Source organism: Bombina bombina, chromosome 4, assembly GCF_027579735.1.
Source record: "Bombina bombina isolate aBomBom1 chromosome 4, aBomBom1.pri, whole genome shotgun sequence".
Classification (NCBI taxonomy): Eukaryota; Metazoa; Chordata; class Amphibia; order Anura; family Bombinatoridae; genus Bombina; species Bombina bombina.
Window position 1 is genome coordinate 55853276 of NC_069502.1, and position 14864 is coordinate 55868139.

Genomic DNA, 14864 nt, shown 5'->3' on the forward strand with positions numbered 1-14864 from the left:
ATATTCAATCTATATTATGCTGTTCTCTCATATTATGGTATTTCTGCAAACTATTTTTTAAATATTCTTAAACTTCAGGGGAACAGAACAAGAAATAAATTGTGTGGGTACCTCATAAAAAGAGGACATGTATGGGTAATTACAACAAGGGCCAAATAGGTAAAAAAAAAACAGCTCTAGCACTTTGATGTGAAATGGCTCAATGCTCAAAGGCTTAAAGATTTAGTTGAGCGCTTAAATGTTGAGAATAATTTTTTAAATGTTTTGTTTACTAAACCTTTAGAAGAGCGGCCATTTAACTTAGTAAATCCACTCATGTGTATTATATAAATATATATATTTAAATACGTCTGGTTAAACAAGTTATTGACTGCAAGAAAGGCTTTTAAGGATTTCTTATTATTATTTATTTTGTGTGGTTTTTATTGAGGGTAAAGATACACAGACAAGGCTTGATTCATTATTCTACAATTAACAATTTCATGTCATTCTAACAGATTTTTTTAAAGGCACATTCCGGTCATAATTTAAATCCACATAGATGAATTACATCTTTGCATAGAAACATATTTGCAGTATACAGGTATTAACAAAAATGCTTCTAGTAAAATATATAACTGTTTTAGTGTTAGCAATTTTCTCTGCACGTGCATGTGAAACATAGCTAGATATTCTCAGTGCACCAGCATTTCAAATACTTCAGCTGCTAAGGGCAGCAGGAAAGCTTTATAATGTTAGCAATTAATAAATTGAGTCATTAACCCCTTAACGACCGCAACATACCCTATACGTCATTGGTCGTTAAGGGATTGTCTGGCTGTATTAGCGTGGGTTAGACCCTCCCTCCTGAAGGCTTGCTAAAATAGTGCGGTCTTGCCGCAGTATATATATACATATATATATATTTATACTTTTTTAACCCTGAGCTTGAATGGCCCCTAAAGGGTTAACTGCCTTTCTAAATACTGCATTTTAAACTATTAATTTCTCTTTATAAACACAAACCCCCCCCCCCCAAAAAAAAAAAAGCAAAACAAAAAAAAAACTGCAAAAGCAATAGCTTTTTATACTGGAAACTATATTAGGATTTACACCATTTTCCAGTATTAGGAAATATTGCTTTTGGGGGGATTTGTATTTATAAGGAGAAATTAATAGTTTAAATGTATTTAGCAAGGCAGTGATCCCTTTAGGGCCAGGGCAGGGGCCATTCAACACAAGCTCAGGGTTAATATACTGTATATATATATATATATATATATTTTTTTTTTTTTTTTATCAGTTATTATTATAAGTTTTAGGTTTAAATCCTTGAGTAACTTTATTAAAGTCATGATTATAAAACAATATCATTGTGCAGTTCCTGTTTCTGAGGGGTTTTTTTGGGGGGGGAGGGATTTGTTTATATATTATCTACAAAAATGCTCCCGTGCTGCTTAACGTGCCTGGAGGAAATCCCGCTCTGAACCTGATTTCCTACACTATAAGTTCATTCTTTATTCTTACTCCTCTGCCCTTCACTTAGCCAAGCAAAACTACTTCTCTTCTCTCATATCTTCTCACTCCTCAAACCCTAAATGTCTCTTCTCTACTTTCAACACTCTCCTCTATCCACCTGCACCACCCCCTCATCTGACTTTAGTGCTCAAGACTTGGCAGACTACTTTTTCAACAGAACACTTACCATCCTAAGTAACATCCCACCCCAAGACTGCAACCTTCCATCTCTGCCCCCGGTCACCCCCTCCAACACTCTCAGTACCTTCCCCCCAACCACTGAGAATGAAGTGAGTTCCCTAATATCTTCCTCTAACCTCACTACCTGCCCCCTTGACCCTATCCCTTCAGATCTAATACCTTCTCTGACCTCTACCCTCACCCCAGCTATTACTCACATATTCAACCGATCCCTTACTACTGGTTCATTTCCATCATTCTTCAAACATGCAAAGGTCACCCCTATCCTCAAAAAACCCTCCCTCTACCCCAATTCTCCTGCAAACTACCGCCCTCTATCATTACTTCCGTTAGCTTCTAAAGTCCTGGAAAAACTAGTTTTCAATCGCCTAACACACTTCCTATCCTCCAACTCATTGCTTGACCCCTTGCAATCTGGCTTCCATCCCCAACACTCAACTGAGACTGCCCTCACCAAGGTTACTAACGATCTTCTTTCTGCTAAAAACAATGGCCACTATTCTTTACTTATCTTACTTGACCTGTCTGCTGCCTTTGACACTGTTGACCATCCCCTCCTCCTACGGACTCTCAGCTCCCTTGGGCTCTGTGACATTGCCCTCTCCTGGATCCACTCTTATCTCTCTAATAGGTCCTTTTCTGTCTCATTTGCTGGTGACTCCGCCTCTCCATTGCCTCTGTCTGTTGGAGTACTTCAAGGCTCTGTTCTAGGCCCTCTACTCTTCTCTTTTTATACTTCCTCAGTGGGTAAACGTATTAGTAGCTATGGCTTCAACTATCACCTCTATGCTGATGATACTCAGATCTACCTATCCACCTCTGCACTCTCTCCTTCTGTCCTTTCCCACATCAGCGACTGCTTATCTGGCATTTCTTCCTGGATGGCCTCTCACCACCTAAAAATCAACATGTCCAAGACTGAGCTTCTTCTAATCCCCCCACCTAATTCTACTCCAGTTTCTAACTTTACTATCACTGTTGGTGAAACCACTATCTCCCCATCACCCCAAGTCCGCTGCCTAGGAGTTACACTTGACTCCAATCTGTCCTTCATACCCCACATCCAATCGCTCTCTTCATCCTGTCGCAACCACCTACGCAATATCTCCAAAATTCATCCTTTTCTGAGTGCTGAATCTACTAAACAGCTCATCCATTCTCTAGTAATTTCCCGGCTTGACTATGTAACAACCTACTAACAGGCCTTCCTCTTTCCCACTTCTCCCCCCTTCAATCCATCCTAAATGCCTCTACTAGGCTAATCCACCTCTCTCGACACTCTGTATTAGCTGCATCCCTCTGTGAGTCCCTTCACTGGCTCCCCATTCACAGCAGAATTAAATTCAAAATTCTCACTCTGACCTACAAAGCCCTTAGCAATGCAGCCCCTCCATACCTTTCCTCACTCATCAACAAATATACTCCAGCCCGTCCCCTAAGATCCAACAATGATCTACTCCGTGCCTCTTCCACCATCACCACCTCTCTAGACTACAGGACTTCTCTCGTGTGGCACCAACGCTCTGGAATGCACTTCCTTGAGCTGTCAGACTTTCCCCCAACCTTGCCCCCTTTAAACGCTCCCTAAAGACCTTCTTGTTCAGGGAAGCCTATAACCAAATCAGTAACTAATGAATTCCACTTGCCTAATAGTTGCCCTCATCTAACTCCACACTAACATCATTCCAACCTTTGCAGTCCCCACCTCCTGTTTCGCACCCTCCTACCCATTTAGATTGTAAGTTCCCACGGAACAGGGCTCCCAATTTCCCCTGTATTTGTTTGTTAAATTTTGTTTGGTGTCTCATATTGTACTGTCCTTTTAACCTTTGTTACCCATGGACAGTGCTGCAGAATCTGTTGGCGCTTTATAAATAAAGAATTATATATATATATATATATATATATATATATATATATATATATATATATATATATATATATATACATATACATACAGGTATATTGTTTGTTTGTTTTTACCAGTTTTCAGGTATTAATATAAGTTTTAGGTTTAAATCCTTGAGTAACTTTATTAGAGTCATGATAATAAAACAAAATCTTTGTGCAGTTCCTGTTTCTCAGACACAAAAAGCGTGCATATATAATGAGGTTGCTATGCTATAGGAGCAGATTGTAAATGGCACACGCTGCTACTTTGCATTTGTATGGGGGCTGACTGGAAGTCACACAATAATAGCGCAGAATGTAAAATGTGTTTGTCTTTGAATGAAGATCCCAATTCCCTATCCCAGATTCCCCCGGACAGACCGCTGAGCAGAGCCAGCACCACCCTTATACTGCTTCCCGTCTGATTCCGTGGCTTGGTAGTGGTACTCTACCCTCTGGTCACGGAGTCTCCATGCCCCAGAGCCTTTACTCCCAGCGCTTTCATTTACTGTCTGAGTTATTCAGCATCAAACAGGAATCGGGATAGCAGCCTCAGTGTAAATCATCCGCGACAACTCCCCGTGCAAATGTCACTCAGCTCCCTCCTCCTGCCCTATGTTTGCACCCATGTGTGTGTTTCTACAGCCTGAAGAATGACAGTCCTTGACTCCTCCAGTGATTTTATTTTTAACAGATGATTTAACTTTAATCCTTTATAATCATCTGCAAGATTGTTGGGTTTGGAAGGACTCTGGTCTGGGACATGGGCTGCTAGCTCCAGGACACAGACATAACGTATATTTCCGGGGGTATATGATCCGGATACCTCGTGTGGCGCAAATCCTACCCTATGTAAGTACCTCAGTCACTCTCACCTGTGCCCAAGTATAGCTGTTACTGTGAGTGCTTCTGGGTGCTGTATTACTTGTATTGCTGGATTGCAATATCGTTACTGAACTCTTCCTGTTTAACTATTCTGCTTGCTTAACCCTGGTACTGCTGGATTGCCATACCATTACTGAACTCTGCCTGTCTGGCCACTCTGCTTGCTTAACCCTTGTACTACTGAATTGCCATATCATTACTGAACTCTGCCTGTCCGACCATTCTATTGGTTTACCCCTGAACTGCTATACTGCTGGATTTCCTTTGTTTCTGACTCCTGTCTGTTCCTGATCATTCTATACTTTTACCCCTGAACTGCTATACTGCTGGCTTTCCTTTGTTGCTGCTGACTCCTGCCTGTTCCTGACCATTCTATTGCTTTATCCCTGAACTGTTAATCTGCTGGATTGCCTTCCTGTTACCAGATCCTGCCTGTCTTGACCATTCTCTGCCTTCATTTCATTGCCGTGAAGGACTGCCCTGTCTGCCGTGAGTAATGCTTAACTCTTTTCACAAACTCACTCTGTTCTGGGATATTTCCTATCATTCCACTTGACACCGGGATAGGAAGACTATTGGTCAAGTTTGGTTTGATAGAGGAATATCCCACGAGCATTACAATAGGAGTAAATTAGAAAGTTGCTTAAAATTGCATGCTCTATCTGAATCATGAAAGAAGAAAAAAAAAAGGGGTTTTATATACCTTTAATATTATTAAGAAATGTAGTATGCTCAGTATAAATATTTCCAGGCAAGAGTTAACATATTTCCAAAAATGTTAGTGAGACGATATATTTCAATATTATTTTTAATCCATTCAAAGATTATGCCTAGAAATGTTTTTAATTTTGGGCAATCCAGAAAACAATGTTTTAAATCGTCGTTTAGATAGCTACATCTTTTGCAAGTAATATTTCCTGACTGATTCTATTTCACCATTGTTTTTGGAGTTAAATAAGATAGATGATGCAGCCTAACATGAGATTCCCGCCAAGTAGAGGAAAGCATTGTTTTTCTATTCTTTTGAGGATTTGCATAAGATCCATTTCATTAATATTTAACTGAAAAGAGTTCCATTTTTGTTTCAGTATCAATAAAGTCTTATTTGCTCTTTTGGAGAGAGAGAAATTATATAAATTGGTGATTGAATGTTTTCTTGTATTGTCGGCTAATAGAATTTCCTAGATAACGTCCCACATCCCTCCTTCTTGAAATATATTAACAAATGTATTACAGTACTTTCTGATCTGGAAAAAAACAAAAACAAATGAGAATTAGAATTAAAATTATGCAATCTAAATTTTAGCTTCTAAAAAGAATTGACTATCTTTAAAACTGGATCAAATAGTTGATATATATATTTTAAACTATTCCTTTCCCATATTTTAAATAAAGATGAAAATAGGCCAGCTATATATTTTGAATTACCTGAGATAGTGAGAAAAGGGGACAACCAAAAATAAGTTCAAGTTTTGAGACTAGTTTTTGCAAAGCTAAAATTGTTTTTAAAAAACCACATTGCCTTTTAATCCCCAAATGAAGATCTCCTACTTCCACATGAATTAAGGATTTAAAAGAGAAAGGCATTGTTAATCCTTTTTAAAGATTACACAATGTATAATTTGTTCCCATCAGTCATTCTATAACATAATTAACTAAACAAACTAAATTATATAATTCAAAATCTGGTAGCGCCAGTTTGCCATGTTTAAGAAGGATTAGCAATTTACCCCACAAAAAGGATTTAATTAAACTATAAAAATGGGATATTTTGAAAAAAGATATAAAATTCTTGGCAGAACATTCATTTTTACTCAATTAATTTCACCAGTTACTGAAATATAGTAAGACATTTCCAGCTATTAATATCTGCAAAAAGAATATGGTTCCAATAAATCGAATAAAATGCTTTCTCAGCATCAACCAATATCATTGCCAAATCCTCTTGTGCTTCATTATATGATAACAGCAACAAAAAAATTCAGAAAAAAATTCTCAAAGAAGTCCTACCATTAATAAACCTGACTTGATCTTTATGAATTAGACTGGGAATAATTTTTTGAAACCTTTTAGCAATGATACCTGTTAAAATCTTATAGTAAGAATTTAGCAATGACAGTGGTCTATACAAATCCAGATCTTGTGGATTTTTCTCAGGTTTTAGAATCAAAGAGGCAGAGAAATTATCAGACATCTTCACGATAATTAAAAAGTATCTTCTAGTAAAATCTTATACCATTACAACTGTAAGCCATTTGGTCAAGCGGCTTTGATTTTTTTATTGAGCTTTTGGAAGATTTAACTGATCAATTTGTGGCTGATTCAATTTAGGCAGCGGTATTTTAAACCAAAAATCTTGTTTTATTATCTACTTGCATATATATTTCTATAATAATATGTAAATCCAGCTAATATTTGTTCTGAGTTATTAATATATTTACCCCATTCTACTATTTGGTCTGTATAGTTCTTTCTTTTGTGCGATTTAATTAACCCCTTAAGGACCAGCGACGTACCCTGGGTATGTCGCTGGCCTTTTTTTGGGACTTAATTGTTTTATAGCGCGGTCTTGCCACCAGCGCTGAGACTGCACTATTCAACAAAGCCTGCTGGAGGGAGGGAATTAATAGCGTGTTCTTGCTAGACTTGTGCTATTATGTCCTGAAAAAACCCTTAACGACCAGTGACATACAGGGTACATTGTGGTCATTAAGGGGTTAAGCTGGCCAGGGATTTTCCTGCTTTAGAGTCATATCTATTTTACAGTTAAGATCTTCCTGTGCCGCTTTTTGTGCATTAAGAAAGTATCTTGTTCTAATTTAACTTGTATTTATATACAGTATCCCAATTCACTTTGAAGGGCTACTGATATATTTATTATAAGCGTTAATTATTTTATTTGTTAAAACTGTTTCACATTGTTTTCATTTTTCCCCATCCAAATTGAGGAAGCAAATAAGCCCCCTCTGCTTATTGCTTTAAATGCCTCCCAATATAATTCTATTTTTTTTCTATTGATCCCTTATTAAACCTTTAATATTTCTTCTATTTTTCTTGAAAGAGCAGTTTAAACTGCATATTTTCGTTTATCTTGGGAAATGAAACATATTACATGGATACTTTAAGCTTGGATCAGACTCTTATAAAATGGGAGCATAATCAGAAATAGTTAAAGGATTACTTTCCGTTATAATTTTTAAGCCAAACAACTAACATATTAAAGTTAATAAACATTAATTAAAACCTACTGACCTATATTTTCTCCAAAACGAAGTTTCATAACGTTCTAAAAGTTATATATTTTATTTGCCGATGATGTCACGTTATCCTGCCCACTATTTTCAGCACTGCATGTTCAAAATACTTAAACCAATTAAATTGTGTTTAAAGCGCCATTTTGAAACCTAGGTATTGTAAACGGATTGGTACAGAGCAAAGGATACCCGCAGAGTGGGTTTGGAAAACAATTAAATTTGCAGACAAGATTTCTGATATACGGTAGAGATATGTTAATGAAATGCTATTGATAAAAAGCGTATTTGGGGTAGTTAGTTAGTAACAGGCATAGAAAATATTTACTTACAGTGGCCCTTTAATGGATAGCTCTTTGAACTTTCCCCTTATATAGCAATTTAGAAGAAATCAGCAATAAATATATTCTTGAATATATTTGATCGGATTTAGAATGGAAAATCCATTGTTTTTTCTGCCAATAAGTGATATAATTCAGTCTCTACAGGGAGTGCAGAATTATTAGGCAAGTTGTATTTTTGAGGATTAATTTTATTATTGAACAACAACCATGTTCTCAACGAACCCAAAAAACTCATTAATATCAAAGCTGAATAGTTTTGGAAGTAGTTTTTAGTTTGTTTTTAGTTATAGCTATTTTAGGGGAATATCTGTTTGTGTAGGTGACTATTACTGTGCATAATTATTAGGCAACTTAACAAAAAACAAATATATACCCATTTCAATTATTTATTTTTACCAGTAAAAGCAATATAACATCTCAACATTCACAAATATACATTTCTGACATTCAAAAACAAAACAAAAACAAATCAGTGACCAATATAGCTACCTTTCTTTGCAAGGACACTCAAAAGCCTGCCATCCATGGATTCTGTCAGTGTTTTGATCTGTTCACCATCAACATTGCGTGCAGCAGCAACCACAGCCTCCCAGACACTGTTCAGAGAGGTGTACTGTTTTCCCTCCTTGTAAATCTCACATTTGATGATGGACCACAGGTTCTCAATGGGGTTCAGATCAGGTGAACAAGGAGGCCATGTCATTAGATTTTCTTCTTTTATACCCTTTCTTGCCAGCCACGCTGTGGAGTACTTGGACGCGTGTGATGGAGCATTGTCCTGCATGAAAATCATGTTTTTCATGAAGGATGCAGACTTCTTCCTGTACCACTGCTTGAAGAAGGTGTCTTCCAGAAACTGGCAGTAGGACTGGGAGTTGAGCTTGACTCCATCCTCAACCCGAAAAGGCCCCACAAGCTCATCTTTGATGATACTAGCCCAAACCAGTACTCCACCTCCACCTTGCTGGCGTCTGAGTCGGACTGGAGCTCTCTGCCCTTTCCAATCCAGCCACGGGCCCATCCATCTGGCCCATCAAGACTCACTCTCATTTCATCAGTCCATAAAACCTTAGAAAAATCAGTCTTGAGATATTTCTTGGCCCAGTCTTGACGTTTCAGCTTGTGTGTCTTGTTCAGTGGTGGTCGTCTTTCAGCCTTTCTTACCTTGGCCATGTCTCTAAGTATTGCACACCTTGTGCTTTTGGGCACTCCAGTGATGTTGCAGCTCTGAAATATGGCCAAACTGGTGGCAAGTGGCATCTTGGCAGCTGCACGCTTGACTTTTCTCAGTTCATGGGCAGTTATTTTGCGCCTTGGTTTTTCCAACCGCTTCTTGCGACCCTGTTGACTATTTTGAATGAAACGCTTGATTGTTCGATGATCACGCTTCAGAAGCTTTGCAATTTTAAGAGTGCTGCATCCCTCTGCAAGATATCTCACTATTTTTTACTTTTCTGAGCCTGTCAAGTCCTTCTTTTGACCCATTTTGCCAAAGGAAAGGAAGTTGCCTAATAATTATGCACACCTGATATAGGGTGTTGATGTCATTAGACCACACCCCTTCTCATTACAGAGATGCACATCACCTAATATGCTTAATTGGTAGTAGGCTTTCGAGCCTATACAGCTTGGAGTAAGACAACATGCATAAAGAGGATGATGTGGTCAAAATACTCATTTGCCTAATAATTCTGCACTCCCTGTATATTGTGTCCTGGCTAAGTCTATTATCAATATGTATTATCTCTGCACCCACTTGCTCAGTAAATAGAATTTTGATAATGATATTTATGGACTTCAACATATTTGTCTTCTGTCCCTGTACACAGGGGTTGCACTACAGTTTAACATATTGAAAATGAGGTTTAATACTGCTATTTGTGTGCACAATTAGGTTTCCATCATATTCCCATACTTCTTTCTAAGAAAACCTCAGCCTACTAGTGTGTATTAGCTATATAGGATAGTGTGCGACTTCTACATAAGCTTTTGACTATTGCATGACTTGCTCTTGTTGTGGATAATTTCTGTATAATCATAATTTTATATGGACACTATGCATATGTATTTATATACGTTGCTGTCTTTTTATATATATTATTTAGTACTTGAGTGGATATACTCATCCCCGGAGTATTATTTGTTACCACCAGTATAGCTACCTGCTTCAAATATGGTTTACCCTGTCTTTAGCGATACATATATATTTACTGACTGGATGAGACTCCTCTGTGGTATAGTTAAACAGCAGGAAAAATTGCCATTTAATTATTTTGCATTAAAGAGACAGTCAACTCAAATGTTGTTATTGTTTAAAAAGATAGATAATTTCTTTATTACCCATTCCCCAGTTTTGCACAGAAAACACGGTTATATATAAATATACTTTTTACCTCTGTGATTACCTTTTATCTGAGCATCGTCTGACATCCCCTTGATCACAGGGCTATTTATTTATTATCTATTGACTTGCATTTTAGCCAATTAGTGCTGTGTTGTGCACAGCCCACAGGCTTGAATGCAATGTTATCTTTATGACTCACATGAACTAGTACTTCCCTGTCGTGAAAAGCTAATTAAAAAGCATGTGATAAGAGACTGTCTTTAGTGGCTTTGAAACAGGCAGAAATTTAGAGGTTTAAATGTTATAAAGTATATTAATATAACAATGTTGCTTGTGCAAAGCTGGTGAATGGGTAATAAAGGCATTATCTTTTTTTTTTTTTTTTTTTTAAATAACATTTTTTGTGTTGACTGTCCCTTTAATAGCACAATAAGTTTGATTACTCATTTCAATTTGCATTTTTCAATAGAAAAAAAACACAGTGCCAATTCCAAATGAAATTATAATTTATTCAAACAATTATGAATAATATTTTTGGGCAATTTCAGGTCTGCATTATAGCATTTTGCATTAGTATTCCATGTAAACATGAGCGACTTAAAAGCTAATTGCCACAGATAAACATATAATTGTGTCATTAACCTATCAACAAGCCTTGGGGTATTTTCTAATCTGAGTTTTAACTGATTAGAATATAGGGAGAATTTTCAGTGGCTGGTAAAATACTCCTCTTTGTTTGCATTTGGGCGTATTTTTTTGTATATAAGGTGCTGTTTTTCAGCATCCAAAACAATCAAGTCAATGTGCAGTTGTTCTGTTTTTGCTTATTGAGCAAAAAGAACAGACTTTAATTTTACAGCTTGATCATGGACATCAAAATGGTAACAATTTTGGCATTCTTCTTTGGTCCTGCTCTACATTCTCCTTTACAGGTAAGACATAAAAGCAATATATATATATTAATGGGTGGGAAATATAACTATTGTTTACTAATCAGGGGTTAAAAGCTATTAGCCCAGAGGGAAAAAGGTACCGGTCCATTTAATGTTAATAATAGGAAAAAGTTAAAGGGACACTGAACCCAAATTTTTTCTTTTGTGATTCGGATAGAGCATGACATTTTAAGCAACTTTCTAATTTACTCCTATTATCAAATTTTCTTCATTCTCTTGGTATCTTTATTTGAAATGCAAGAATGTAAGTTTAGATGCCGGCCCATTTTTTGTGAACAACCTGGGTTGTCCTTGCTGATTGGTGGATACATTCATCCACCAATAAAAAAGTGTTGTCCAGAGTCTGAACCAAAAAAAGCTTAGATGTCTTTTGTAAAAAAAAAAAAGATAGTAAGAGAACGAAGAAAATTTGAAAATAGGAGTAAATTAGAAAGTTGTTTAAAATTGCATGCTCTATCTGAATCACGAAAGAAAAAATTTGGGTTCAGTGTCCCTTTAAATTCCTAAGTCGTCTGGGACTATTGGACTACTGGAAATTTTAAGCCCTGTATATATATATATTACTAAGAATTAATTTACTATGTTTTTTAAATTATTATGTAAAGATATTTTAATAACTAGAAATAATTTCATACAAAGGAATGATGAAACTTCTTTATCTTTTTAGGGTTTATTTCCTGGCATTAAACAAAATGGTGAGTTTGCTCAAATATTTCAGTTCTTCTGTAAAATGAAGGTTTCTTTTTTTATCATCAGCTTTGAATGAAATAATATTTATTTACTCTTGGGTACTTTAGCATAGTTGCCAACTGTCCTGTTTTTCTCAGAACAGTCCTGTTTTTTTTTTTTTTTTTAAATAATTTTTATTGAGGTTCTTTGTCAAACAAACAAGCAATTAGTAATTGTCAATACATGTTAAAAAAAAAAAAAAGAAAATAAATTGTTACAGAGTAGGTCGCCAATAGAAATCGCATAAGTACACAATACAATTAAGTGTCAAATTACACATTAAGTACAAACATTAAGCGCTATTCAAACAGCGCACCCGCTATAATCTAATGCGGCCACTTTTGGACCACAAAGATGTTATAAACATAATATAAGGTGGGTATACACTGATGCGACAGGGCCACTCATGGACCCCAAATGAAGAACCTCTCTTTTTAACTTTTTAAAACTGTGGTTAGCTGAGCTATGCGAATTACTAAACTAGATAGGGTAAATAGTGTCAGCTCATGCAATAATGATAACGTTTCTATAAAGAAAAGGGTAGTTAGGGTTGCAGTGACGTTCTTAGTATTAAAACCTGATAACTTAAGGGAGTAGCTTAAGAATTAGTAATCTAGATAAGGTGAATAATGTCAACTAAAAGCTATAATACAAAAGTTTCTATGAAATGATGAACCTCGTTTTTATAATGCTTTATATCATACATAACAAATAAACTATTGAAAGTTATGATAAGGGTTGCGGCATAGGCAAGAAAAGCCGCGTATTTAGTTCTCCTTAACCTCTGTTTTATGTTTTTTTTAAAGCTATAATTGGGATATATTGTAAATAACCAGGTAAATATCAAACATAAGTTAAGTAATGGTATAAGAGCTATTTAGAGATGTATAACAGCAAGGTAAGCCTCATTGTAAGCTCAATAAGTATATAAGAATTGCTTAGGAAAACATTATTTGTAAGAAAGGGAAATAATACTAAACAAACTTGTCCAGCTTTGGAGGAATAGTAGTGCCAATATAAGTTTATAGTGCAAGACATATTTATAACAAGGAAAAATAAGGTGTGGTATTGGATAGAGAAACCACATAATTCACTCTCCTGAAATAGGAGATATATTAAGGGGGGGGGGGGGAGGTGGTAAATTGAGTATGTTAGACCAAATATTTAAGTAAAGCGCCATATTACATAAAAGGGAATAACAATGATGCAGGACCTGCCTGCTCTAAAAACTGTGTAAAGGAAGCTGTGTATATGTATTCTAGGCCTTTTTACTGAATTGTTGATATCATTTAGGCAAGGGCTATATGTAAGTTGGAGTGTTAAACAAATGGGCCAAAGGTAATAGACTTAGTAGGGCACGGGGTCTGGTTGTAATTGTGGGAATCATGTAAAGGTGATATATTTGGAGTAGATCATGCTCTGGTACAGAAAAATTGGGATATTTACATAGATTGTATGCTAGGGCACAAATAGGCTATAGTAGTTAGGATGGGACCAGCTTAAAGTGCAATACATATAGCTATACAAAATTGTCCCCAGAGCAACATGGAATCTAAAATTGAAGTTGAGGCAGAATTAAATTACCCAATCTATGTGACCTAGGTAGCAGCAATGAAGCTGTAGCATTAAAGTGAAAACAGCAAAACATAACAATTGGGCCTTACAAAACAACTGCAAGGTGGAGCATACCAAATGTTAGGACGCAGCCTCGGCCGCTGGCTACGTCTGTACTGTATTGAAAGAAATAAACCCACTATACAGCTGCACTAATGTAGTGTGTAGACATTATAAGTATTCTATATGTCCCCATTCACAATTCTGCCAGATTAAGAAGTACATACAACAGCAGGACCTATCTAATAGAACATATAGCATCTCTGAACACTTCAGTACAGTAACAACAGGAGGGATGCACTGAGAAAACACATATTGTATATAGATGTCATATTAAAAACAAACATAACTCTATAAGCAGAGATTGTAACATAACATGTGCAGCACACAAAACTTTTATATAGACCTAACGTGCAAGACATAACTTAAGCTTTCATGTGGTGCCACAATGCCCAGGAGATCACAACAAGTAGAAATGTATTTGTATGATAACTGGCGATAAAATAATCCTATACACTTCTTACCCTCTTAGAAATATATATCCATAAACACAGGTCTATGATAAGTGCACATACATGTAAATAAATACAAGAGCTCAACAACCTGTGAACCTAGGTGTAGAAATACCTGAGGGCAACGGCTCCTGCTGTTATGTCAAAATTGGGCATATAATGTGAAAGCAGTTAGGCATCAAACACTTATTAAACCAAAGTGAGATATAAAGTTACCAGAGCTAAGTAATAAAAAGTTATGTTATTACAGTCTCAACATAAAACAAATATGGACTTTTGAAAAACAGACGTGTCAAACAGAAAAAATTAGCTAATATCAGCCAGTCCAAAAGGCCTTGCTTAACCGGGCACACTATTGAGAAATAAAGGAAAATAGCACCCATACTAAGTGTCCAGAGTTATACCCGAGATTTGTCTCAAGTATCAGGTAGATTGGAGTCTCCATTTTCTTTACCGACACCTTCTTTTTGGCGCATCAGGGGGAGAGAGGGTCGCACAGACCAGCATAATAGATTGACACTCCCGCTCCTGCGGTGGGCAGTATCCTTGACCGGTAAGTCACAAGCAGAGAACGGCTCAGGAGAAGGATAGAAGAATAAGTCCTGTCGGGTCACTGCTCTCCTCCTTTGCACAAGACTTTGCAG

At 36.5% G+C, this 14864-nt stretch overlaps 1 protein-coding gene across 3 annotated transcripts in view; it reads left to right on the forward strand.

Moving 5' to 3' along the window:
* Nucleotides 1–14864, forward strand: part of LOC128655893 (embryonic protein UVS.2-like) — a 116339-nt gene that overhangs the window by 43533 nt on the left and 57942 nt on the right. For 2 of the 3 annotated variants that reach the window (XM_053709484.1, XM_053709483.1), the window contains exon 2: nt 12033–12060. The exons of the other annotated variant lie outside the window; for it this stretch is intronic. Coding sequence is in view for 1 of the 2 variants with exons in the window: in XM_053709483.1 (XP_053565458.1) it covers nt 12033–12060 (28 nt within the window). In the remaining variant the exon portion in view is untranslated. The remainder of the gene's footprint in view (nt 1–12032; nt 12061–14864) is intronic. 3 annotated transcript variants of the gene reach the window in all.